Genomic DNA, 27,735 nt, shown 5'->3' with positions numbered 1-27,735 from the left:
TACTCATCTGGGTGTGCTTTCTTCTGAGAAAGAAGGAACAGGCACACTTCCCACATGTAATCAGGAATGAGGAGGAAGCAATAGTATAGGGGTCTGTCATGGACTTCTTATAGGATTTTCGGTTATCAAATGTGGACTACCAACCAAAAATTAGCGTCCCTTCTCTCTGCTCCGGTGGATTTTCTCAATAGCACCTTTTTCTACATGCAGGAAAACTTTGGAAAGTTTAACCCTTTTTTCCATGAGAGAATATATTATTTTCTGGCACCTCACCATAAAACCTTACTCTCGGGGCATCTGGGTGGCTCACTCGTTAAGCCTCTGCCTTCGGCTTGGGTCATGATCCCAGCGTCCTGGGATCGAGGCCCGCGTCGGGCTCCCCACTCAGTGGGAGGCCTGCTTCTCCCTCTCCCACTCCCCCTGCTTGTGTTCGCTGTCTCTCTCTGTCAAATAAATAAATAAAATCTTTAAAAAACAAAAACAAAAATCTTACTCTCAACTTGGAATCTCTATCAAAAAAGCGTACATATCAAGTTGCCAAGGGCATCCCGTCTTGATGCAGTCATGATCAGAAAACTATTTTAGTGGAGTTGGAATCCCAGACCTAACTGTCCCTGTAGGTACAGAGAGAGACCTTCTCCCTGACTATCTTCTGCAGTGCTCTGCCCAGTTCTATTTCCAGAAGGTCAGAACTTTGCAGTATTTCCAAGGGAAGTTGTGGGTGTGCTCTGACAAAGCCTGCTTTGTTCATTAGCAGCAGGTTTTGCTTTCTGTACTTTTGTTACAGTTTTCTAAAAACAGTCCTTTAAATCCAATAATAATTCTCTTTTAGAAGGCAAAAATGAGTAAGTGCAATAGTTTAAGTACCACAAATTAATGTTCTCCATTTACAAAGTTTTGATGCTGTTAAAATGCTTGTATAAACACAAGATCTGTTTCAAACTCAGTGGGCATAAAAAAAATAAAAACAAAAACCAGAACTATTAGATTATAAAAAATAATTGATCCCAATATATGTAAGGCAAGTCATGCTGTATACCTTAAACTTAAAAAAGATAACTGTGGAGGGCGCCTGGGTGGCTCAGTTGGTTAAGCGACTGCCTTCGGCTCAGGTCATGATCCTGGAGTCCCGGGATGTAGTCCCACATTGGACTCCCTGCTCAGCAGGGAGTCTGCTTCTCCCTCTGACACTCTTCCCTCTCGTGCTCTCTATCTCTCATTCTCTCTCTCTCAAATAAATAAAATCTTTAAAAAAAAGATTTAAAAAAAAGATAATTGTGGGGCACCTGGGTGGCTCAGTCAGTTAAGCGTCTGACCTTTGATCTCAGCTCAGGTCTTGATCTCAGGGTTGTGAGTTCAAGCCCCATGTAAATAAAAAAAATTTTTTTTAAGATATCTGACAACTTCTTTTTTTTTTTTTAAAGATTTTATTTATTTATTCATGAGAGACGACAGAGAGAGAGAAAGAGAGAGAGAGGCAGAGGGAGAAGCAGGCTCCCCAAGGGGAGGGAGCCCAATGCGGGACCCGATCCCAGGACCCTGGGATCATGACCTGAGCCAAAGGCAGACGCTTAACCATCTGAGCCACCCAGGCGCCCCAAGATATCTGACAACTTCTTGATAATGAAGTAGGTATGCTGTTGTACAAAACTATAGATTTTTAAATTCTGGACAAAAAACTGGTTATTATAAAAGTTTTATGGGTAAAAGGGGAGAACTTTATATGCTTTAAATCCAAACATTTTTTAAACTTAATAAGGTACAAGAAATAGATGTGGAACTAAGACCCAATAATTTTGTTTCTTATTACCAGGCCTAATGAAGGGGAGAGGGTAGTGAAGGCTGCGTTAAAAACTAAGTTTTCTGTTGACTCCAATTGCCTGTGCCTTACCTTAAGAATTGGTTATAGAGGGGCTCCTGGGTGGCTCAGTCAGTTAGGCGTCTAACTCTTGATTTTGGCTCAGGTCATGATCTCAGGGTTGTGAGATCGAGCTCCCAATTGGGCTCACACTCAACATGGAGTCTGTTTGTTCCTCTCCCTCTGCTCCTCCCCCAGCTCGGGTTCTTTCTCTCTAATAAATAAATAAATTAAATCTTTTTAAAAAATCCTTAAGAATTGGTTCTAAATCAGATTCTAAAATGAACACTGTCTTTCACCTAGGGCTTATTGTTTAACCCTGTTTTATCCTTATCTCTAGTAAGTAATGTAGATACATGTAACTCTAGCTAATAGTTAATGAATACTTTATTTGAAGATGAAAAGCATTACATAATTTTTAATATTTTTATTTTTTAAAAAAGATTTTACTTATTTATTAGAGAGTGAGAGAGACAGAAACAACATGAGAGAGGAGAGGGTCAGAGGGAGAAGCAGGCTCCCCACTGAGCCGGGAGCCCGATGTGGGACTCGATCCCAGGACTCCGGGATCATGACCTGAGCCGAAGGCAGTCACTTAACCAACTGAGCCACCCAGGCGCCCCATAATTTTTAATATTATATATTTATTTTAAAAATCACTCCAAAAATTCACCTGGAACAACTAAACTGAAACTAAAAAACCTGAATTAAATGTTGACTAGGAAAAACCTGAGGGTTGAAAAAGAGAGTACTAGAACTCTGTATAATACATGGTATAAGAAACAAGCCTATGAAATTTGAGGTGCTACAACTTGAGTGAGGGAGTAAGTAGTTTAAAGACCAGGGCATAGTGTCAGGGTACTACTCAAATCAGAAACTCCAAACTGTAATTTGGTTAGTTATCTTCCTCTCCCAACATCCACTACCTCCAAGAAACAACAAGACCTCCAATTCCAGCATGTTTCATGGTGGGCTGCAGCTGCATGACTCAAAAACATGTTTTCTTTAGAACACACAATCATAAAACTATAGCCAGCATTATATACCCAGTGTTCTGACAAAGGGAAACAAGGAGGGAAACTACCTTGTTTTGGTTCTCATGGAAAACAGAATGGAATCATAGGGCCATTTCATTTATTTATTTATTTTAAGATTTTATTTGTTTGAGAGAGAGAGCGAGCGAGTACAAGCAGGGGGAGCAGCAGAGGGAGAGGGAGAAGCAGGCTCCCCGCTGAGCAGGGAGCCCGATTAGGGCTCGATCCCAGGACCCTGGGATCATGACCTGAGCTGAAGGCAGACGCTTAACTGACTGAGCCACCCAGGTGTCTCTACTTGACAGTTTTATCTGAGTAAATACACAGGATTCTCCTATGGACATATTTCTTTGAGGATAATTATTTTTATAAGAACTACTGAGGATAATTGCTAATTCCCTTGAATGGACATTATAGCATAAATTCCTTCTCTGCATTTAAATAATCAATTAGTTCACCAGTTGTTAGAGAGATCCTATAGTAAAACTCTAAATGAATACTGACATAACATCTTGTCAACGTGCATATGCGTCCTCATGCAAAGGTTATTTATTTGAAATCAGACTTTTCTTAGTTAACAGCAATACATCTTATCTTTTTTATTTGTTTGTTTGTTTTTAAAGATTTTATTTATTTATTTGACAGAGAGAGAGACACAGTGAGAGAGGAAACACAAGCAGGGGGAGTGGGAGAGGGAGAAGCAGGCTTACTGTGGAGCAGAGAGCCCGATGTGGGGCTCGATCCCAGGACCCTGGGACCATGACCTGAGCTGAAGGCAGATGTTTAACGACTGAGCCACCCAGGCGCCCCTTTTATTTGTTTTTAAAGATTTTATTTTTAAGTAATCTCTACACCCAACATGGGACTCGAACCCACAACCCCAATATCAAGAGTCATATGCTCCACTGACTGAGCCAGCCAGGCACCCCAAGAATAGGCCTTATCTTAAACAAATTTATAAATATCTTGGATTTTTTCTTTCAATATTTAAATTCTCAACTAGAAAGTAAATTTCTCAAGGGCATAAGACTTGAGTTATACCTATACAGGGTCCACTAAAACATTTACAGTGCCTTAAAAATAATAAGAAATATATTCAACATATTCAGTAACTTATTTTGTATCACTTGGCCTGCCAAACCTAGTACCATAAATTTTATTATTATTTAGTTTTTTTGAAGTAAATTCTACCCCTAGCATGGGGCTTGAACTCACAACCCCAGGCTCAAGAGTCTCATGCTCTACCAACAGAGCCAGCCAGGTATCCCAATACTATCAATTTCAAAGCTCAAAATTAACTACTATATTATAGGCCCAGAACTGTAAACAAATAATTTAAGTCTTCATTTACTTTGCACATTTATTCTTCCAAAGAATCTGGTAAGACTTTCCACATACCCACTCACTGAAATGCTTTTTAAATTTCATAAAGAAACAGTTATGTTTGGTAAGAAGCCTTTAAAGCAATGATGTAGTACTCAAAGTTGTCAGTGTTGACCCTTCATGACCTGGCCCTGATTTGCTCAAATAGAATAAATCCTGAATTATAAGAACTATAATTGGGATGTCTGGCTGGCCCAGCTGGTAGAGCATGAGACTCTTGATCTCGGAGTTGTGTGTTCAAGGCCCACATTGGGTGTAGAAAATCTTTTATATATATATACAGTCTGTCCATTAAAATAGCTTACAGCCACCTATGAATTATCTAGGCAATAGGAAATAAAACCCAAAAATTAAATCTAGAGAGAACATAAGAATCTTAGTTAGGTACCTGAGTGATTTCTATTTCTTCTTCATAGGTATCTTTTTAGGACTATTGGTAGAAAAAGTGATGAATTTGATGCACACTTTTTATCAAACAAATATACCAAACTTTATCTACTCAGATGAAATATATTGTATATAGGTGTTAGATAGGCATTCTTCATAAGTAAGTTATATCCTGTTAGTTAGTTATACCTTCTTACCCATTTCTTGCTTTTCAAAGACCATTCATTTCCATTTCATAGATAAATGTCTAGCATTGTTTAGATCCTTATTCGTCCTTATTAATCAAGAACGACAGGAAAATTTAGTGGCCCAAAAGTGAATATACCAAATTCAGGAGAATGGTTACCTCTGGGAGCAAAGAAAGAAAATGTCATCACAAGAGAATGCAGACATAGAGCTAGGGGTGAGGTGGGATATCTCTCTTTTTAATTTCATTTCTTAAGCTGGGCAGTGGCCCCAGAGGATCCTTTATATTTTTCTCTATGCCTTATTCTATTTATGAAACATTTCATTAAAAAATTTTTAAAACTTGGGTGCCTGGGTGGCTCAGTCATTGAGCGTCTGCCTTTGGCTTGGGTCATGATCCCAGGGTCCTGGGATCGAGTCCCACATCGGGCTCCCTGCTCAGCGGGAGGCCTGCTTCTCCCTCTCCCACTCCCCCTGCTTGTGTTCCTGCTCTCACTGTCTCTGTCAAATAAATAAATAAAATCTTTAAAAAAATTTTTAAAAATTAAAAATTCCTGGTGATCAAGGTAAAGTGAATCAAGTCCTGACTTTGGTCCTAAAAATCTGTTGCTGACTCACTTTTTGATCCATGTGCTTCAGTTTCAGTAAAACATGAAAAATACTTTGTAGTAATTTCATCTGGCAAGTTCTCAGGGGGAAAACACACTTTTAGAAACTAAATAACATTGAGGGGTCTGGGTGGCTCAGTCAATTGGGTGACTGCCTCCTGCTCAGGTCATGATCCTGAGATCATGGTCCTAGGATCAAGCCCCGCATTGGGCTCCCTCCCCAGCGGGAGGCCTGCTTCTCCCTCTCCAACTCCCCCCTTGTGTTCCCTCTCTCATTGTCTCTTTCTCTGTGTCAAATAAATAAATAAAATCTTAAAAAAAAGCAACTAAATAATATTAAATCACAAGACATTTGGGAATGTTACCTGTGTTCTCACACTTTAAACTTTTCTTTAAAGTCATCAACATTTTTCATTTCTTTTTTTTTTTTTTAAAGATTTTATTTATTTATTCATGAGAGACAGAGAGAGAGAGAGAGAGGCAGAGGGAGAAGCAGGCTCCCAAGGAGCAGGGAGCCCGATGCGGGACTCGATCCCAGGACCCTGGGATCATGACCTGAGCCGAAGGCAGACGCTTAACCATCTGAGCCACCCAGGCGCCCCAACATTTTTCATTTCTGAAAAAAAGAGGAGCCTAGGACTGAACATGTTTTCTACTGCTTCCAAAATCAAAGAGAAGGTACAAATCTTTTTTAAAAGTATAATGTCAAGAAATGATTCCCAGGCTTTCCCCCACTTTGTTTATATTTCCAACCCTTTAACAATTCCACTTAAAACTATTTTTCCTACCTTTACATCTTCATCTTACACAAAACCCCACACAGGTGGGAAAATGAGTCTTCACGGACAATGGACTTTCATTTCATTTACAAGCCTTGAAACTCTAAGCTACACTTGCGATTACCAGCTTGGTCTCTAGCTATCTCTGAGACAATAACACTTCAAATGTAAAGCACTGACATCAAAAATGTTTATACCAAAGAACTGCCTTACAAGAAATGGAAATACCAGCACAATGGGAAAAGCCGGAGACTTATTTGGAGAATGTATAATTGAGTCTAAGAAATTATAACAATTTTTTTTTAAAGATTTGATTTATTTATTTGGCAGAGAGATACAGAGAGAGAACAAATAGGCAGAGAGGCAGGCAGAGAGAGAGGGAGAAGCGGGCTCCCGATGCGGGGCTCGATCCCAGGACCCTGGGATTATGACCTGAGCCGAAGGCAGCCGCTTAACCCACTGAGCCACCCAGGCACCCCAGAAATTATAACAATTCTTGAAAATGGTCCAATTATAGAAGTCAACAGTTCTAGTTCTATGCCATATAGATCTCAAGTCCCGCAACATGCTAGTAAAACAACACTGAATCCTAAATACGATTTCCTGTAGTACTTATCTTCTGCAAGAGCAAGAAATTAATAGATGGCTTCCTAGCAGTATTATATAAAAAAAAACTCCAAAGGGATCAAGTAAGACAAAACTATGAGTGGTAAATTAATATAACTGAGTGAAAAACAACTTACAAATTTTCATTCATTCTTTACAAAGTTGTAAATGTCCTAAAGTTACAAACAACAAAATCCTCACAACATTCAACTTTCTATAAAATATTCAATCTCACCTATTCATCTGCCTTGCCTCTGTCAAGATTTTGTTTCCTTGCCTTCTATTACTCACCAACTGCATCTGGATTTACCGGTCTGGAGACGTCAGCTTGCCCCATGATTAAATTGTCTGATGTGTCTCACGACAACAAACTGTCCCGGACCAAAGAAAACTTTTCTTAAAAGATAAATCCACATAGAGAGGGGACAGGCACTCCTTTCTCAGTGTCACTCCCAAATATCAGGAAAGAGCATGAGGTCAGTTAATCTGCTGGAGTTTCTGTTCCCTGTATCCTGGCCTAGGCACTTGTGGTTCTTACAAATATGTCTTCACGCTGGCTCTCCTCACACAGGAATGCCTGTCATTCCAGTGCGCACACTGTGAAGAGCTCAAGTGCAGGAAGGGGAGGAGACTGCCAACTACACTCTAGGGGCTGAGCGGCACAGCCCCCAAAAGCCACACCTACTTTTCCTGACTCGGAGCTTTTGGCTGTAACTCTCCAGACTCACCGGCATAGAAGAAGGGAGCCTGCTCAAGAGTCTACCACAGAACTTGTAAATGTAATCATACAAAAAACATCAGAGTTATGCACAGCAGACTGATGGGAGTAGAATTCAACTCAAAGGTATGTCTTCAAAACAGGCTTGCCTTAAAAGTATCGATTGTTCTTATATTTCACTGCTTGCTCTAAAATCGTAGTGTTTCCTACCTGTAAGTGGTATACCCTAAGCAGGATTTGATCTATACTTGGGGAATTAATAACATCAGAAAGGATATTTTAGGACTGAATATACCTTTTCTTTTTTTTTTAAAGATTTTATTTATTTATTTGAGAGAGAGAGAATGAGAGAGAGAGAAAGCACATGAGAAGGGGGGAGGCTCAGAGGGAGAAGCAGACTCCCTGCCGAGCAGGGAACCCAATGCGGGACTTGATCCAGGGACTCCAGGATCATGACCTGAGCCGAAGGCAGTCGCTTAACCAACTAAGCCACCCAGGAGCCCTGAATATACCTTTTCTAAAAATAAAAAGAAACAGTTCTGAAAATTTTCCTTACTAAAATAGTAAACTTGAAATAAATGTTTGGAAGATATTATATACTACTTCTCTTTCTGCTAAAGCTCAGTAACCACCATATGATCTTGGGGATTACAAAACTATTGGGAGTAACCCTACATGTTGCTTATAATACATGGAAATATCAGCTAACCACAGGCAGCAACTGAAGGTCCAGCTTGCATACTGATTTTTTTTAATAATATAACTAATTTACATATAGCCAAAATACATAAATATTAAGGACACAGTTTGATGAATTTTTATTTGTAAGTGCCAAAGTCCTTCAACAAAAGACAGCTGCTAAAAAAACAAACAAACAAAAAAAAACAGAGCTTTTAGTTTAAATCTTCATTTTCCAAACTGAGATCACAGAACAATTTCTGGTATTTGGACTTTCCTCTTGCCTTTTCTTAGCACCTTCTCCTTTCCCCCCATTATCTTATCCCCATTATCTGCTTTTGATATAGGAAAAATAGCAAAGGTAACAAATAAGAAAATGATAATGCCAAGGCAGTGGTAAGAAAAAAAGTGCAGAAAAACTTAGGCAACATTTAATACTGGTTCATACTGGTAGTAGTCAGAAAAACATGTTGACCATTAAAACAGGAAAGAGTAAAAGGAAAAACATACTGAAAGAATGCTGTAATGTAAGAATGCCCAGTGCCTTTAAACCCTGGGACTTATTTACTAGCCTAAAAGCAGACCATGTGTAATAGGTTTCTACACTATAAAATGGGGAGGAAAAAGGTGGCAAATGCACCGCCCAGAACCCAGTAGGTGCTCAACAAATTGTAGTAATCATCATCATCACCACTGTCTCCATCATCATGGCCAGAGGGTGAGCTTTGGGGGAGCCTGGGTGACTCAGTCGGTTAAGCGCCTGCCTTCAGCTCGGGTCATGATCTTGGGGTCCTGGGGTCAAGCCCTGCGTCGGGCTCCCTGCTCAGCTGGAAGCCTGCTTCTTCCTCTCCCTTTGCCTGCCGCTCCCCCTGCTTGTCCTCTCTCTCTCTCTGTCAAATAATAAAATCTTAAAAAATAAACAAACAACAAAACTAAAAAAAAAAAAAAAAAGAGGGAGAGCTTTGGAGGCAACTGAAATTTTAATTCCAGATCTATCACTAGGCGTTAACACTAGGCAAGTTACTTCACCTCTGCGCCTCAGTTTCCTGATTTGTAAAATGGGGCGTAACCATACTTAGCAGCACAAGGCAGGTGTTAAGGACTAAATGACATGAACATAAATAAAGCCCTTTGCAATGTGCCTGGCACACGGAAAACTCTCAATAAATGCAAGCACTAATGATCACAGTTGTTACAGTAAAAAAACAAATCAAGAAAGGAAAGGCCAGGAACAGCCAGACAATAGTAGATGGCAAAAAACTCAGTCATTACAAAGAGGTTAGTCAGAAACGGAAGAGGATGACATTTCTGTATCATGAATTCAGAGAGCAAACTGGAAGAAGGAAGTTAAGGAGGAAGTCTGAACACAATCAGGGTTGCTATACAAAAACCTCAAGCAGATGGAACAGTGCGCGCACACACCCAAACACCCCCCTCCGAAACAGTACTGTCGCATTTAATTTATGCTGACAGGACCATACAGGAGTATAACAACAGATTTACGGATCCTGGTATAGCTGCTGTTTACCACCTGCTTAATTTAAATGCCCACCTTGGCTTGGCTCATTGCTTACTCTAGAGTACTGTGAAGGTCACAATAAAACTTATAAAGAAAAGAATGAAAGGATTCTTAGTGACCATTAACTGCCTTGCTCAGAGCCTGGACTAAAACCCAAGTCTCCCAATTCTAACTCCAGGACTCACTTTTGGCCCTTGTGTAAATGGTCAGAAATATTTATTTCCTAAAGATATACTTATTTCCCAAGGAAGCCCATTCTCTACAACAACAACAACAAATCTCTCTGATCATTCTGCTGCCTATGTACCAGGCTGATACACGGTCACTGGCCAGCCTGTTTCAGTTTCATTCCAACAATCAATATTTACTTGGTGTCAATTGATAAGCAAGCAAGCTGAGAGAGAGAGGAAGATACTGGTCCACTGATGACTTTAAAATTTAACAATCAGGGGCACCTGGGTGGCTCAGTCAGTTAAGCAGTTAAGCGTCTGCTTTCAGCTCTGGTAATGATTCCAGGGTTCTGGGATAGAGCCCCACATCGGGCTACCTGCTCAACAGTGAGTCTGTTTCTTCCTCTTCCTCTGCCTGCTTGTGCTCGCTCGCTCTCAAATAAATAAAATCTTTTAAAAAATAAAATAAAATTTAACAATCAAAGCCTTGAGTTCATTCTAGTTTTCCATGTATTATATTTTAGAAATGCAAAGGGTGGGGCTGTTGGTTCAGCGGCCAACTCTTGATCTCAGCTCAGGTCTTGATCTCAGGGTCGTGAGTCTGGAGCCTACTTAAAAAAATGCAAAGGGGATTCTCGTTTTAACTTTACAGTAAGTAGACAACTGTTTCTTCTTAACTGTCCCGTAATAAAAGATAGTCTCTTTTTAGAGTACTTTTCCTCCACAGCTTATTGCCTCAAGGAATGGGAGAAGTGACAGATTAAAATTTGTGAATCTTCCTATATTTATGGAAAGAGCAAGAAGGCCTTATAAAAATAAAGTTTAACAGGCAAAGATAGCACTTGAAGCCCTCTAACCAGAGCATCATTTTTTTTTAAAGAACTGCTTCTAAACACTGCAAGTAACCTATAAAGAGCTAGGCATTCAAAACTTAGTGACGTTTATAACTCCAAAGCCTTTTGTTGGCAAGCATATCATATCACACACAAACATGAGATCACACACATTTATATAGTTTACAAGATCAATCACAAGAGCATAATGCTTTCATTTAAATGTACTTATTTTGAAGTACCAATATAAATTGGATTACTTAGGGGAGTAAGCTCTTAGTGATTTTAATCACATCTCCCTCAATTTACTTCAGCATACTACTTTCTCCTGGCCTGAGATGTCTCAAGGAGGTGAGCTCTAATGAAAGGTTGGGAAGAAAGTCACTTCCCTCCAGGAAAGATTGACCAACAGAAACTACTGACAGGTCACACAGATACATATTGAAGTAAAGGATTAATTTTCAACTTCTGGATCTATAATTGGGGGGGGGGAGTAGCTTCTTATTCTTTACCCCATGATGTAACTCTAATCTAGTCTGGCTGGCTCTGGAGAGTTATAGGAAATAACATTAGACAATAACCTGTATCTCAGACTCCATGTGGAAATTAGAAAGCCTTCTCAGTCACTTGTAAAAACTTTTCAAGGTCTCATCTGTTTGTACGAATTCTTCACTTGGCCTGGATTTTTTCTTCCCCAGATCCACCTAGGGAACTTCTACTCATCCTTTAAGAACTGGCTCAAATGTTGCTTCCACTATTATGAGCCATTCTTTAGTCATTCAAGGAGAATTCCAGTAAAGATTTGCTGATCATTGATTATGTGCCCAGCAATGTGTTGGTGCTAAAATAACAGTTTTAGCCCTTAACGCGCTGACAGTTCAAATAAATAGGATCTACAATAATCAGTACTTAGGTACTATGCAAACATACTGGTAGGGGTGGGAGTGTCTAGCTTTGTCTTGAGAGATCAAAGAAAATATCTCAAAAGAAGTGACATCTAAGATCAAAAAGAGTTAGTCACAGAAGAGATGACAGAGGTGAGAAAAAGATATAAGCATCAAGGAATAAGACTGGAGAGGTAAAGAGCTGATCATGACTGATTGTGCTGGACATATTACCCTAAATTGCAATGATCTTCTGACCTCTCTTATAGGCTAGAAACTCCTCCTGGGCAGGAATCGTGATGTATTTATCTTTAAACCCTCAATGCTTGACATAACTCAGTGCACTGTGGACATGTAACCAGTATTTATTAACCTTGAACAAAGGGAAGAAACAAAATTCTTCAATTTTAAGCTTTGTTCACAAAATCTAGTAACAAAAGGCAATTAAGGTGAAAAGTGCTACAGATGGAGGCTGGAAGAAATCATTCCAAAGAATCCCGAGAATTGATGTGAAACTCTTGCTTTTTTGGGGGAAAAAATGGCATGTTCATGATGGTTTTTGAGACTGTACTGCTTTGCAAGTAATAACTTTTTTCAAAGGAGACAAATCTGTCGGGTAAATGTTTATACAAAGCCTTACACCCCAATATTTATAGCAGCAATGTCCACAATAGCAAAACTATGGAAAGAGCCAAGATGTCCATCAACAGATGAATGGATAAAGAAGATGTGGTACACACACACACACACACACACACACACACAATGGAATATTATGCAGCCATCAAAAAAAAAAACCAAAAATGAAATCTTGGGGCGCCTGGGTGGCTCAGTCATTAAGCATCTGCCTTCAGCTCGGGTCCTGATCCCAGGGTCCTGAGATCGAGCCCTGTATCGGGCTCCCTGCTCCGGGGAAGGCCTGCTTCTCCCTCTCCCACTTCCCCTGCTTGTGTTCCCTCTCTCACTGTCTCTCTCTGTCAAATAAATAAAATCTTTAAAAAAATTTTTTAAAAACTCCAAAAAACGAAATCTTGCAATTTGCAACAATGTGGATGAAACTAGAGGGTATTATGCTAAGTAAAACAAGTCAATCAGAGAAGGATATGTATCATATGATCTCACTGTTATGAGGAATTCTTAATCTCAGGAAAGAAACTGAGGGTTGCTGGAGTAGAGGGGGGTGGGAGGGATGGGGTGGTTGGGTGATGCACATTGGGGAGGGTGTGTGCTATGGTGAGTGTTATGAATTGTGTAAGACTGATGAATCGTAGACCTGTACCTCTGAAACAAATAATACATTATATGTTAAAAAAAAAAAAAAAAGACAGTAGGAAGGGAAAAATGAAGGGGGGGGAAATCGGAGGGGGAGATGAACCATGAGAGACTATGGACTCTGAGAAACAAACTGAGGTTTCTAGAGGGGAGAGGGCTGGGGGGATGGGTTAGCCCAGTGATAGGTATTAAAGAGAGCACATATTGAATGGAGCACTGGGTGTTGAACGCAAACAATAAATCATGGAACACTACATCAAAAACTAATGATGTAATGCATGGTGATTAACATAACATAATAAAATAAAATAAAATAAAACACAAAAAACAAAAAACAAAAACCTTACACAGTCACTACTGTCAGGCTCAAGTTCCACAGCAGAAAGCATGTATACTTCATATGAACGCGCCTGAAGAACAGGCTGAAAGTGACAGAAACCGTAAGTCAAGACAGAGGCCCTGGTTATCACCAGATACTCATCTCATTTGCCCCAAATGACACTGGTTTCTCTCTGTGGCTTGTTCTTTGGATGCAAAAGCAAACACACTTGCTTCCTATTCTGCATCAAATACTGTAATTCTTGTTGCCCAACTACCCCAACTTCCAGAGGGCAACATGGCTTACCAACGGAAGAGAGCAGAGGCTCTGGATTCACGAGTAACTGTAAAACTTCAGCTTTCCCATTTACTGATCAGGCAACTCTGAACAAGTTACTTAACTTAATGAGCCTCAGTTTCCACATCTTCAAAATGGACAGAATTATAGAGCTGTTGTGAGGATTAAGTAAGAGACTTTCTAAAGAGTCGGATGGTTGAAGCTACTTACAATATTCAACCCCCTCTTGCCCCACTTAGATTCTTTACAAAGTGACCCCCCCACCAGTGTTTAAATATAAACATCACAGTTCTTAGGAAAAACTCGGGAGGTTCCAATAGGCTTTTCTATCACAGAGGCAGTACGGATGGTAGGCCTGCAGTAATGTGCATGTCTGCAAGCCTACAATGTGTTGGCCTGTGGTTACGGGAGAAGGAAAGTGAAATCATGCCATACTGCTTTCAGTTCCGTGCAATGGAAGACCTCAGACTAAAACACTGGTGCTTTAGCACCTGGACTCTGCCTTTTCGCTTTCTCTTCAAGTTTTTGTTTTGAAGACAGTAAGTTCTTAAGGATGCCCTAAGGGTCAGGAAATGCTTCTAGAATTGAGGAAAGAGTGGTAAGAAATTTATTAAACAGGAAAGTTTCAGTTAAGAAAGATGAAAGGGTTTTTTCACAGTTGGGCTAAGGATTTCCAGAGTTGGTTAGAATGCAGGAGAGACAGTGGGAAGGGTAGGCCCAGACAGAAGTGAGAATTAACTGAATGGAGATGAGAAGATGTGGGGAAAGATAATTGGACCAAAAGATTCAGAGGTTGTGAGGATGAGGGGGAAAGGGAGGTGGGAAGAGGCTATAAATGACACCGATGGAACTTTAAACCCACTATATGACATCAGGAGGCTGAATCCAATTATTGCCAAGCTCCCCTGTGGTTCTGAAATTCTACAGCAGAGTCAAACCAATGACTTAACCAATTCAATGTTAGGTTTCAAATAATGCCTCTAAGAAGTGGTTTATTATGGAAGAGAACTGTGGCCATAGTGCACTTTATATAATGAATCTAGCTCAGTGCTTGCCATATAATGCAAAATAGCTGTCTAATGGATTGGATTATTATTATTGGGAAACCACAAGTCTTACTTATTCATTCCACAAATATTTCCCTGAGCACCTCTAAAGTATCAGGTTATTGTTCCAGGTGTTGGGGACATAGTACTGAATACAGTGGTGAAAAAAAACCCCATGCCTTCTTTCTAGTATGTTAGATGGTATAAGGACGATAGAGAAAAATTATTCAGGAAAGGGAAACAAGTGGGCTGACAAGAGGGCCACAGGAAAAACCGTGAGAAGGGCCTCACTGGGAAGATGACATGTAAATAAAGACCTGAAGTAAATAAATTCCCCAGTTAACTTCCTCTGTCATCTTCCTCACTTCGGGAGACTTCATTTTATTGTGCTTCACAGATACTGCATTTTTTACAAACTGAAGGTTTGTGACAACCCTGAGTCAAGCAAGTCTATCGGCACGATTTTTCCAACAGCATTTGCTCACTTTGGGTTTCTGTGTCACATTTTGGTAATTCTTACAATATTTCAAACTTTTCATTATTATAATATTTGTTATAGTGATCTATGATGAGTGATCTTTGATGTTAGTATTGAGATTGTTTTGGGCGCCGTGAACCAGGCCCACATGAGATGGAGAACTTAATGCTGTGTGTGTTCTGACTGCCCCACCCACCAGATGGCCATTCCCCCATCTCTCCCCGCCTCTCCTCAGGTCTCCCTGGTCCCTGAGACTCAACAATATTGAAATTAGGCCCATTAATAATCCTACAGTGGCCTCTAAGTGTCCAAGGGAAAGGAAGAGTCACAGGTCTCACGCTTTAAATCAAAAGCCAGAAATGATTAAGCTTAGTGAGGGAGTCGTGGTGAAGGCCAAGATGGCCAGAAGCGAGACCTCTTGTGCCAAAAGAGTTAGCCAAGTTGCAAATATAAAGGAAAGGTCTTGAAGGCAATTAAAGTGCTACTCCAGTGAACAAATGAATGATAAGAAAGCAAAACAGCCTTATTGCTGATATAAAGAAAGTTTGAGTGGTCTGGCCAGAAGATCAAACCAGCCACAAATCCCCTTAAGCTGAAGCTTAATCCAGAAAAGGCCCTAACTCTCTTCAATTCTGTGAAGGCTGAGGTGAGGAAGCTGCAGAAGAAAAGTCTGAAGTTAGTAGAGGTTAGTTCATGAGGTTTAAGGAAAGAAGCCGTCTCGGTAACATAAAAATGCAAGGAGAAGCAGCAAGTGCTGATGTACAAGCTGCAGCAAGTTATCCAGAAGATCTAGCTAAGATAATTGACAAAGGTGACGACACTACACAACAGATTTTCAGTGTAGATGAAACAGCCTTAAATTGGAAGAAGATGCCATCTATGATTTTCATAGCTGGAGAGGAAAAATCAATGCCTGGCTTCAAAGCTTCAGAGGACAGGCTGACTCTCTTGTCAAGGGCTGATGGGGCTGGTGACTTTCAGTTGAAGCCAGTGGGTGCCTGGGTGGCTCAGTTGTTAAGCGTCTGCCTTTGGCTCAGGTCATGATCCCAGGGTCCTGGGATCGAGCCCCGCATCTGGCTCTCTGTTCAGCGGGAAGCCTGCTTCTCCCTCCCCTACTCCCCTTGCTTGTGTTCCCTCTCTCGCTGTGTTTCTCTCTGTCAAATAAGTAAATAAAATCTTTAAGAAAAAAAAAAGGAAATAAGTAGAAGCCAGTGCTCCCTGACCATTCTAAAAATCCTAGGACCTAAAAAAAAAAAAAAAAAGAACTACACTAAATCTACTCTGCCTGTGCTCTACAAATGGAACAGCAAAGCCTAGATGACATTACATCTGTTTACATGGTTTACTAAATATTTTAAGCCTACTCTTGAGAACTACTGCCCAGAAAGAAAATTCTTTTAAAATATTACTATTACAAATATCATTGACAATGCACCTGGTCACCCAAGAGCTCAGGATGGAGATGTACAGTGAGATTAACTTTGTTTCCACGCCTCCTAACACAGCATCCATTCTGAAGCCCATGGATCAAGGAGCAATTTTGACCTTCCAGCCTTATTATTTAAGAAATGTCTTTTGTATAGCTGTAGCTGTCATAGATAGTGATTCCTCTGATGGATCTGGGCAAAGTTAACTGAAAATTTTCAAGAAAGGATTCACCAACCTACATGCCATTAAGAACACCTGTGATTTCATGGGAAGGGTTTGTCCAAATATCAACACTCATGGGACTTTGGAAGAAGTTGATTCCTACTGCCCTGGATGACTGTGAGGTTCAAGATTTCAATGGAGGAAGTAATTGCAGATGTGGTGCTAAAAGAAGGAGAACTAGAGTAAGAAATGGAACCTGAAGATGGGACTGAATTGCTGCAATCTCATGATAAAATTTGAACAGATGAGGAGTTGCTTCTTAGTGACAAGCAAAGAATGTGGTTTCTTGAGATGGAATTTATTCCTGGTGAAGACTACTTAACTGACTAAGCCACCCAGGCACCCCTAAGGTATTTTTTTTTTTTTTTCCAGCAACAAAATATTTTTTAAAAGGTTTATTTATTTGTGAGACAGAGAGCGCGTGTGTGAGAGAGTGGGGGGTAGGGGCAGAGGGAGAGAATCCTCAAGCAGACTCCCCGCAGCATGCAGAGCCCCACACCACACAGGGCTCAAACTCATGACCCAGGAGATCACAACCTGAGCAGAAACCAAGAGTCAGATGCTTAACTAAGTCACCCAGGTGCCCCAGCAACAAAGTATTTTTAAAATAAGAGGTGGGGTTGGGGGCGCCTGGGTGGCTCAGTTGGTTAAGCAACTGCCTTCGGCTCAGGTCGTGATCCTGGAGTCCCGGGATCGAGTCCCACATCGGGCTCCCTGCTTGGCAGGGAGTCTGCCTCTCCCTCTCACCCTCCTCCCTCTCGTGCTCTCTCTCTCTCATTCTCTCTCTCTCAAACAAATAAATAAAATCTTTAAAAAAAAAATAAGATGTGGGGCGCTTGGGTGGCTCAGTTAGTTAAGCCTCTGCCTTCGGGTCAGGTCATGATCCCAGGGTCCTGGGATCGAGTCCCTCATCAGGCTCTCTGCTCAGCGGGGAGCCTGCTTCTCCCTCTGCCTGCTGTTCCCCCTGCTGTTCTCTCTGACAAATAAATAAAATCTTCAAAGAAAAAAAATTAAAAGAAAATGTGTACATTAGTTTTTTAGACATAATGCTACTGTGCACTTAATAGACTGCGGTATAGTGTAAACATCTTTTACATGCACTAGGAAACAAAAATATTCATTTGGCTCACTTTATTGTGACATTTGCTTTATTGCAGTGGTCTGGGACTGAACCCACAGTATCTCTGAGGTATTCCTGTACTGTAGTTCCTTCAGTTCTAACAGAAGCAAAATAAAAGGTGACACTTTCAAAGGTACTACAAATAAATATTGGTTACACTAGAGTAAATTTTAATGACTGGTCACTGAAGTAATGGTTGTCAAAGGTGCTGTTCAGTTCTCAAATATCTAAAGATGCACTGTCTAATACTATGGTCACTAGCTATACATGATTATTTAAATTTATTAGTATTTAATGTATTTATATTAAACACAATTTGCAATTCAGTTTCTCAGTTGTACTAGCCAAATTTCAGATGCTCAATAGCCACACATGGCTACTACACTGGACGGTGCAGATCCAGAACATTTCCATCACTACAGAAAGTTCTACTGGACATGATGAACCTAAAGGGTTTTTAAAGCCCACTGGGAAGTCTTCGCGTAGTAACAAAACAGTTCTCTCAAAGCACAAATTGTACCTTTCCTCTGCGTGTGGTATCTATCTTCCAAGGTACCAAGCACCACCTACTCTGAGGGAACCTTGACAGTTAAAAAAAATGTTTCTTTTTATATAGTACTAACTAGTGAGCTACTAATACTCTTTCTCTAGCAACTGAATTACTACTTTCTGTAGTAACGCTCAGTCTTTGACTATTAACAACAATTCAAAGCCTAAAGAAAAATGCTTTTATTTTAAAGATTTACTGAGAATTACATCTATTTGTTATCCATTGAAAGTTAATAAACCTCCATCTTACTGGCCTTCCATTTACTATTCTTTCTACTCCAAATAGTACTTTTTCATGGGCTGAAAGTAGATTTTTAGAGTTACAGTGAAAGTGATGATGAGTTTTAAAGAAAAAAGTACTTTAGAGAACATGATATTCATAAAAACTAAGTCCCAGTGGCCTCTATTAAGGAAACAGAAGTTCTCAATGATGTGTGAAACTAACCAGTCAGAAGTCAAAGAGCTGCCCATCCCCGGGTTTTGAAACAAGTTCAATGTTCTCCAGTAAAGTGGCATTCATTGCTGGTGACTCAGAGAGATGACTCTTAGCCACTTCTCTCCTTCCGTCTCTCTTTCATAATTCTTTCTAACTCATCTGGCCCTCAATCTCACTTCAAGTGAGAAAGAAATCTAAACATGACCAAGGAATATTCTGAGCCAAATATTCAGTAAGAATACAATAAATGTCTGACATAGCTATAATATTTGTAAAAGTTATTCAGAAATTTCTAACAAGGAATCTCCCTAAACATTCTTTTCTAGACCATGTGGGGGAGAATGAAGCCTTCATCGTCTACTAAATAAAAATTCTGAGTAATGAACACCTGGCTACACTATGAGTCAACAGTAATTCCTGCAATAGGAACCAAGGATGACTATATCAATGGTGTTTCTATCAAACTTGCTCCAGCCAGTAATTCAAATGCACTTTATTCTTTGGTTTCCACGTATGAGGTATCCACCTCTTTTGTACCACTCTCTTCCCTCAAAACCCTCGATCTTTCACAACCACAGATTCTGGGAGATGAAGCACAGGGGGGGAAAGTTATACATATAATTTCTAAATTCAAACAGAAATTATGTTTTGGATTATACAAAACTGTGCTTCTAAATCTTGTTTTAAAAAAAAGTAACAGTGAGGGCACCTGGAGCTTTGACTCTTGGTCTAGCGGTTCTGAGTTCGAGCCCCACATTGGGTATAGACGTTACTTAAAATCTTAAAGAACAAAAGTAACAGTGAAACACATAAACACTTTAGGAAGACAATCTAGTGAAGTCAGAGAAAATAGGGTCAACGTACACTTTTGCTCACCTGTCTATGCTAAAGCAACTAGCCTAATCCTACTCTAATCTTTTAGAAAAGCTAATCTTTATTTGCACTACTGATGCTATCAAAATGTAGTCACCAAATAAAATTTTTCAAGATGCAAATTTGATTGTTTTTTCAGCCTAAAAATAATTTCTTTTTTTGAAAAAGCCCTAAATGTAACAGGATCCAATTAGCCATTAAACACTCTATCAAATACTCACCTGGTTCCCAGGCCTACATACCAGGGGCCTTCAGAATAGTCCCTCTTCTAAAATCCAAGGAAAAGCTGACAACCCGTTTCTTGTGTGGACTTGTAGTGAAGGATAAAAAAAAGATAAAGGGCTGAAATAATTCTTCTGGGATTCATTCACTTGGGGTAAAAAGTCTGTATTTTTACACAATTTTACAAATCTTCCCAGTCTGAGAGAATCTGTTGGTGGAGTGCAGCTTTCAACCTGAACGTACTCTTGGATGTGCCTGGGCAGTGACAGTTTCTTTCTGACTGCCTCCTGTTTTACTCCTCTCTAATCTGTCCTCAGAAGTGGTACCACAGTGGTCTTTATAACAGCACAAATTTAACAATGTTCTTTACAGCTCACAAAAAAATCCTTCAACCCCTGACCCAAGCCTATCTTTCTAGCAAGCCTCTTCTCTCATTCCTCTCCCATACCTGCTCATCTTCGGTCCTAGGACGAGTCTTTGGTCCCACTGCACCACTTGGAATTTCTAAACTGTGACATGTTCTCCTGGGCCTATCTACGTATGCATGTGCTGTCCTAGCTGCCTGTAAAGTCCTCTCCCTCCCCAGAATCCCTCAACTGGCTAACTCCTATTCCTTCAAATTCCAGATTCCAGATGTTCAAAATTCCTCTTTGAAGCCTTCTTTGAACATTTCTACCTTTTGGCACTTAAGACTGAGTTAGGTATCCGTCTTCTGTGCTCCAAAGTCACCCTGAACATACCTCTACATACAGTGGTACACGTCACTTTTGTTTTAATTATCTATTTACTTACCCGTCTCTCCTACATTCTTTGAAAGCAGAAATTGTCTTTACATTCTCAACAAGTAACATACTGCTCAGCACATAGTAAGCATTCAATAAATATTTGAAAACAACGGAGAGAGGCAAAGGGAACATAGGATCTTTCACTAGTTTAGCTTACAGGTATCCCTTTCAGGTTATGAAGTATTTAAGTTGGGAAAACTGCCAGGCTTGTAGGTAGGTAATGAACTTATTATAATAAATCGCTTAACAATTTTCATGACAAAAAGGAAAGAGAAACACAGGCATAACTGAAATTATCTTGCAAGCTCTGGGTTAAATGTTATCACAAATTCACTGCCATATCTGCTTACAGCAACACAATCTTTTGGTTATAGTTGGTTTAGATTTATAAAAAAACTGATTAACACCCCCCCCAGGTCTGTTTTTCTTCTAGTTTCTAAGAGAAACAGTTAAGTTACAAGGACTAAAATAGCACTAGGAATTTTTAATCATTCAAAGCTGATTTCTTATCTCTGCTTTTTCTCCCCTTCATTCCTGTTTCCTGATCATTTCATCACATGGTAAAAGTTTCCATCAGAAAAATCAGAACATGAAGAAATAAAATAATACTAAATATCTATTTTGTTACACATGAACATCTCTAACAAAAGATCTGATGAAAAAGGAAGCCAAATCTTAGAAAGAATAAACTAAGTTCAATTTCCCATGCATTCTTTCCCCTCATTTTCTATGAATAGTAACAGCTAACATTAACTTAGCATGTATTATAATGCCAGGGACTTTTTTTTTTTAAGATTTATTTATTTCAGAGAGGGGGAGAGAGAGCACGCGCCAGCAGGAGCTGGGAGAGGGGCAGAGGGAGAGAGAGAATCTTAAGCAGACTCTGTGCTGAGCACAGAGCCAGACTGGGGCTCGATCTCACGACCCTGAGATCATGACCTGAGCCGAAATCAAGAGTTGGACGCTTAACCAACTGAGCCATGCAGGCGCCCCTGTTATAAGTGTTTTATATGTATTAATTAATCTAATTCTCACAACAAGCACATAAGAAGGATTCCATTTATTATCCCACTTTATAGATGAGGAAACTGAGTCACACAGGGGTAAACTTGTCCAATGAGTTCAGAGCTAGTAAATGGCAAAGCTGGGCTTCATATCTAAGTAATCTGGAGGTGACTCTCTACTCCTACTAATACACTGTAGAACTAAATATACGTTGAATTCACATAATTATTTATTTTTTTGAATAATTTTTTATTGTTATGTTAATCACCATACATTACATCATTAGTTTTTGATGTGTTCCATGATTCATTATTTGTGCATAACACCCAGTGCTCCACGCAGAATGTGCCCTCTTTAATACCCATCACCAGGCTAACCCATCCCCCCACCCCCTCCCCTCTAGAACCCTCAGTTTGTTTTTCAGAGTCCATCATCTCTCATGGTTCGTCTCCCCCTCCGACTTACTCCCCTTCATTCTTCCCCTCCTGCTATCTTTTTTTTTTCTTAACATATATATTGCATTATTTGTTTCAGAAGTACAGATCCGTGATTCATCAGTCTTGTACAATTCACAGTGCTCACCACAGCACATACCCTCCCCAATGTCTATCACCCAGCCACCCAATCCCTCCCACCCACCACCACTCCACCAACCCTCAGTTTGTTTCCTGAGATTAACAATTCCTCATATCAGTGAGGTCATATGATACATGTCTTTCTCTGATTGACTTATTTCACTCAGCATAACACCCTCCAGTTCCATCCATGTCGTTGCAAATGGCAAGATCTCATTCCTTTTGATGGCTGCATAATATTCCATTGTGTATATATACCACCTCTTCTTTATCCATTCATCTGTCCATGGACATCTTGGCTCTTTCCACAGTTTGGCTATTGTGGACATTGCTGCTCTAAACATTGGGGTGCACGTACCCCTTCGGATCCCTACATTTGTATCTTTGTGGTAAATACCCAGTAGTGCAATTGCTGGATCATATGGCAGCTCTATTTTCAACTGTTTGAGGAACCTCCATACTGTTTTCCAGAGTGGTTGTACCAGCTTGCATTCCCACCACCAGTGTAGGAGGGTTCCCCTTTCTCCACATCCCCGCCAACATCTGTCGTTTCCTGACTTGTTAATTTTAGCCATTCTGACGGGTGTGAGGTGGTATCTCATTGAGGTTTTGATTTGGATTTCCCTGATGCCGAGCGATGTTGAGCACTTTTTCATGTGCCTGTTGGCCATTTGGATGTCTTCTTTGGAAAAATGTCTGTTCATGTCTTCTGCCCATTTCTTGATTGGATTATTTGTTCTTTGGGTGTTGAGTCTGATAAGTTCTTTATAGATTTTTGGATACTAGCCCTTTATCTGATATGTCATTTGCAAATATTTTCTCCCATTCTGTCGGTTGTCTTTTGGTTTTGTGGACTGTTTCTTTTGCTATGCAAAAGCTTTTTATCTTGATGAAATCCCAATAGTTCATTTTTGCCCTGGCTTCCCTTGCCTTTGGCGATGTTTCTAGGAAGAAATTGCTATGGCTGAGGTCGAAGAGGTTGCTGCCTGTGTTCTCCTTTAGGATGTTGTGTTCTCCTTTAGGATGTTGATGGACTCCTGTCTCACGTTTAGGTCTTTCAACCATTTGGAGTCTATTTTTGTGTGTGGTGTAAGGAAATGGTCCAGTTTCATTCTTCTGCATGTGGCTGTCCAATTTTCCCAACACCATTTGTTGAAGAGACTGTCTTTTTTCCATTGGACATTCTTGCCTACTTTGTCAAAGATGAGTTGACCATAGAGTTGAGGGTCCATTTCTGGGCTCTCTATTCTGTTCCACTGATCGATGTGTCTGTTTTTATGCCAGTACCATACTGTCTTAATGATGACAGCTTTGTAATAGAGCTGGAAGTCCGGAATTGTGATGCCGCCAGCTTTGCTTTTCTTTTTCAATATTCCTCTGGCTATTCGGGGTCTCTTCTGGTTCCATACAAATTTTAGGATTGTTTGTTCCATTACTTTGAAAAAGGTGGATGGTATTTTGATGGGGATTGCATTGAATGTGTAGATTGCTCTAGGTAGCATTGACATTTTTACAGTATTTGTTCTTCCAATCCATGAGCATGGAACGTTTTTCCATTTTTTGTGTCTTCTTCAATTTCTTTCATGAGTATTTTATAGTTTTCTGAGTACAGATCCTTTGCCTCTTTGGTTAAATCTATTCCTAGGTATCTTATGGTTTTGGATGCAATTGTAAATGGGATCAACTCCTTGATTTGTCTCTCTTCTGTCTTGTTGTTGGTGTATAGGAATGCCACTGATTTCTGTGCATTGATTTTATATCCTGCTACTTTACTGAATTCCTGTATGAGTTCTAGCAGTTTTGCGGTGGAGTCTTTTGGGTTTTCCACATACAGTATCATATCATCTGCAAAGAGTGAGAGTTTGACTTCCTCTTTGCTGATTTGGATGCCTTTGATTTCTTTTTGTTGTCTGATTGCTTGTGGCTAGGACTTCTAATACTATGTTGAATAGCAGTGGTGAGAGTGGACATCCCTGCCACGTTCCTGACCTTAGGGGAAAAGCTCTCAGCTTTTCCCCATTGAGAATGATATTCGCTGTAGGTTTTTCATAGATGGCTTTTATGATATTGAGGTATGTACCCTCTATCCCTATACTCTGAAGAGTTTTGATCAAGAAAGGATGCTGTACTTTGTCAAATGCTTTTTCTGCATCTATTGAGAGGATCATATGATTCTTGTTCTTTCTTTTGTTAATGTATTGTATCACGTTGATTGATTTGCAGATGTTGAACCGGCCTTGCAGCCCAGGGATAAATCCCACTTGGTCGTGGTGAATAATCCTTTTAATGTACTATTGGATCCTATTGGCTAGTATTTGGGTGAGAATTTTTGCATCCATGTTCATCAAGGATATTGGTCTGTAATTCTCCTTTTTGATGGGGTCTTTGGTTTTGGGATCAAGGTAATGGTGGCCTCATAAAATGAGTTTGGAAGTTTTCCTTCCATTTCTATTTTTTGGAACAGTTTCAGAAGAATAGGTATTAATTCTTCTTTAAATGTCTGATAGAATTCCCCTGGGAAGCCATCTGGCCCTGGGCTTTTGTTTGTTGGGAGATTTTTGATGACTGCTTCAATTTCCTTAGTGGTTACAGGTCTGTTCAGGTTTTCTATTTCTTCCTGGTTCAATTTTGGTAGTTGATACATCTCTAGGAATGCACCCATTTCTTCCAGGTTATCTAATTTGCTGGCATAGAGTTGCTCATAATATGTTCTTATAATTGTTTGTATTTCTTTGGTGTTGGTTGTGATCTCTCCTCTTTCATTCATGATTTTGTCGATTTATGTCACTTCTCTTTTCTTTTTGATAAGTCTGGCCAGAGGTTTATCAATCTTGTTAATTCTTTCAAAGAACCAGCTCCTAGTTTCGTTGATCTGTTCTACTGTTTTGGTTTCTATTTCATTGATTTCTGCTCTGATCTTTATTATTTCTCTTCTCCTGCTGGGTTTAGGCTTTCTTTGCTGTTTTTTCTCTAGCTCTTTTAGGTGTAGGGTTAGGTTGTGTATTTGAGACCTTTCTTGTTTCTTGAGAAAGGCTTGTGTTGCTATATACTTTCCTCTCAGGACTGCCTTTGCTGTATCCCAAAGATTTTGAACAGTTGTGTTTTCATTTTCATTGGTTTCCATGAATTTTTTTAATTCTTCTTTAATTTCCTGGTTGATCCATTCATTCTTTAGTAAGATGCTCTTTAGCCTCCATGTATTTGAGTTCTTTCTGACTTTCTTCTTGTGATTGAGTTCTAGTTTCAAAGCATTGTGGTCTGAAAATATGCACGGAATGATCCCAATCTTTTGGTACCAGTTGAGACCTGATTTGTGACCTAGGATGTGATCAATTCTGGAGAATGTTCCATGGGCACTAGAGAAGAATGTGTATTCCGTTGCTTTGGGATGGAATGTTCTGAATATGTCTGTGAAGTCCATTTGGTCCAGTGTGTCATTTAAAGTCTTTATTTCCTTGTTGATCTTTTGCTTAGATGATCTGTCCATTTCAGTTAGGGGGGTGTTCAAGTCCCCCACTATTATTGTATTGTTGTCAATGTGTTTCTTTGCTTTTGTTATTAATTGCCTTATATAATTGGCTGCTCCCATGTTCGGGGCATAGATATATACAATTGTTAGATCTTCTTGTTGGATAGACCCTTTAAGTAGGATAAAGTGTCCTTCTTCATCTCTTATTACAGTCTTTGCTTTAAAATCTAGTTTGTCTGATATAAGGATTGCCACCCCAGCTTTCTTTTGGTGTCCATTAGCATGGTAAATGGTTTTCCACCCGCTCACTTTCAATCTGGGGGTGTCTTTGGGTCTAAAATGAGTCTCTTGCAGACAGCATATTGATGGGTCTTGTTTTTTAATCCAATCTGATAGCCTATGTCTTTTGATTGGGGCATTTAGCCCATTTACATTCAAGGTAACTATTGAAAGGTATGAATTTAGTGCCATTGTATTGCCTGTAAGGTGACTGTTAAACTGTATATTGTCTGTGTTCCTTCCTGATCTATGCTGCTTTTAGGCTCTCTTTTTGCTTAGAGGACCTCTTTCAATATTTCTTGAATGGCTGGTTTTGTGTTTGCAAATTCCTTTAGTTTTTGTTTGTCCTGGAAGCTTTTTATCTCTCCTTCTATTTTCAATGATAGCCTAGCTGGATATAGTATTCTTGGCTGCATATTTTTCTCATTTAGTGCTCTGAAGATATCATGCCAGTCCTTTCTGGCCTGCCAGGTCTCTGTGGATAGGTCTGTTGCCAATCTAATGTTTCTACATTGTAGGTTACATATCTCTTCTTCCGAGCTGCTTTCAGGATTTTCTCTTTGTCTCTGAGACTCGTAAGTTTTACTCTTAGATGTCGGGGTGTTGACCTATTTTTATTGATTTTGAGAGGGGTTCTCTGTGCCTCCTGGCATGATGCCTGTTTTGATGCCTGTTTCCTTCCCCACATTAGGGAAGTTCTCTGCTATTATTTGCTCCAATATACCTTCTGCCCCTCTCTCTCTTTCTTCTTCTTCTGGGATCCCAATTATTCTAATGCTGTTTCGTCTTATCATATCGCTTATCTCTCGAATTCTGCCCTCGTGATCCTGTAGTTGTTTCTCTCTCTTTTTCTCAGCCTCTTTATTTTCCATCATTTGGTCTTCTATATCGCTGATTCTCTCTTCTGCCTCATTTATCCTAGCAGTTAGTGGCCCCATTTTTGATTGCACCTCATTAATAGCCTTTTTGATTTCGACTTGGTTAGATTTTAGTTCTTTTATTTCTCCAGAAAGGGTTTCTCTAATAACTTCCATGCTTTTATCAAGCCCAGCTAGTATCTTTAAAGTCATGATTCTGAACTCTAGGTCCGACATCGTACTAATGTCAGTATTGAGTAGGTCCCTGGCAGACGGTACTACCTCTTGTTCTTTTTGCTGAGGTGATTTTTTTCGTCTTGTCATTTTGTCCAGAGGAGAATAGATGAATGAGACAACAGAATGCTAACAGGTTAACAACGTCTCCAGCATGTATACTCTATACAAATCAGAAAAGACCTGAAACCAGGGGACAAGAAAGGGAAAGAAGAGAAAAAAAAAAAAGGGAAAAGATAAAAACAAACAAAAACAGAACAAAAAAAAAAAAAACCAGAATATGATCAAATATGATCAGGCTAGTGCATAGATCAGTGCCACACACTAGCTTTTGGGCATATTTTGGTCTGTTAGAAGAAAGTGCCTGCTAAAATTTTAAAGGAAGAAAGACTTATATATGTACAAAATAAGGGTTGATACAATGAAGGGATGGAAGATGACTGTAAAGATGAAAATTATAAAAGATTTTATAAAAGGAATTGATAAAAAGTTGTTTTTTAAAAAGAAAGAAGATTGAAAAAGAAAAAGAAAAAAGAAAAAAAAGGAAAAAAAAGGGAGAGAATGTGATCAGGCAGGAGAATAGAACAAAGCCATACACTAGTGATTTAGGGTATATTTTGATCTGT

General features: G+C 39.7%; 1 protein-coding gene across 20 annotated transcripts in view; it reads right to left on the bottom strand.

The window, feature by feature from the left end:
- LOC113908040 (mediator of RNA polymerase II transcription subunit 18) overlaps positions 1–27,735 on the bottom strand; it is a 149,204-nt gene that overhangs the window by 40,058 nt on the left and 81,411 nt on the right. For 2 of the 20 annotated variants that reach the window (XM_027568065.2, XM_027568073.2), the window contains exon 2: positions 19,905–19,993. The exons of 14 other annotated variants lie outside the window; for them this stretch is intronic. Coding sequence is in view for 2 of the 6 variants with exons in the window: in XM_027568016.2 (XP_027423817.1) it covers positions 7,133–7,178 (46 nt within the window). In the remaining 4 variants the exon portion in view is untranslated. Of the gene's footprint in view, positions 1–7,076; positions 7,592–19,904; positions 19,994–27,735 lie in introns of those variants that run through there. 4 more of the 20 variants (XM_027568016.2, XM_027568025.2, XM_027568094.2 and 1 more) reach the window with 3 other exon arrangements.

The sequence above is a fragment of the Zalophus californianus genome, chromosome 4, assembly GCF_009762305.2.
Source record: "Zalophus californianus isolate mZalCal1 chromosome 4, mZalCal1.pri.v2, whole genome shotgun sequence".
In the NCBI taxonomy this organism is placed as follows: Eukaryota; Metazoa; Chordata; class Mammalia; order Carnivora; family Otariidae; genus Zalophus; species Zalophus californianus.
The sequence above is the reverse complement of the archived record's forward strand: the minus strand, read 5'-3'. Positions and strand labels throughout refer to the sequence as shown.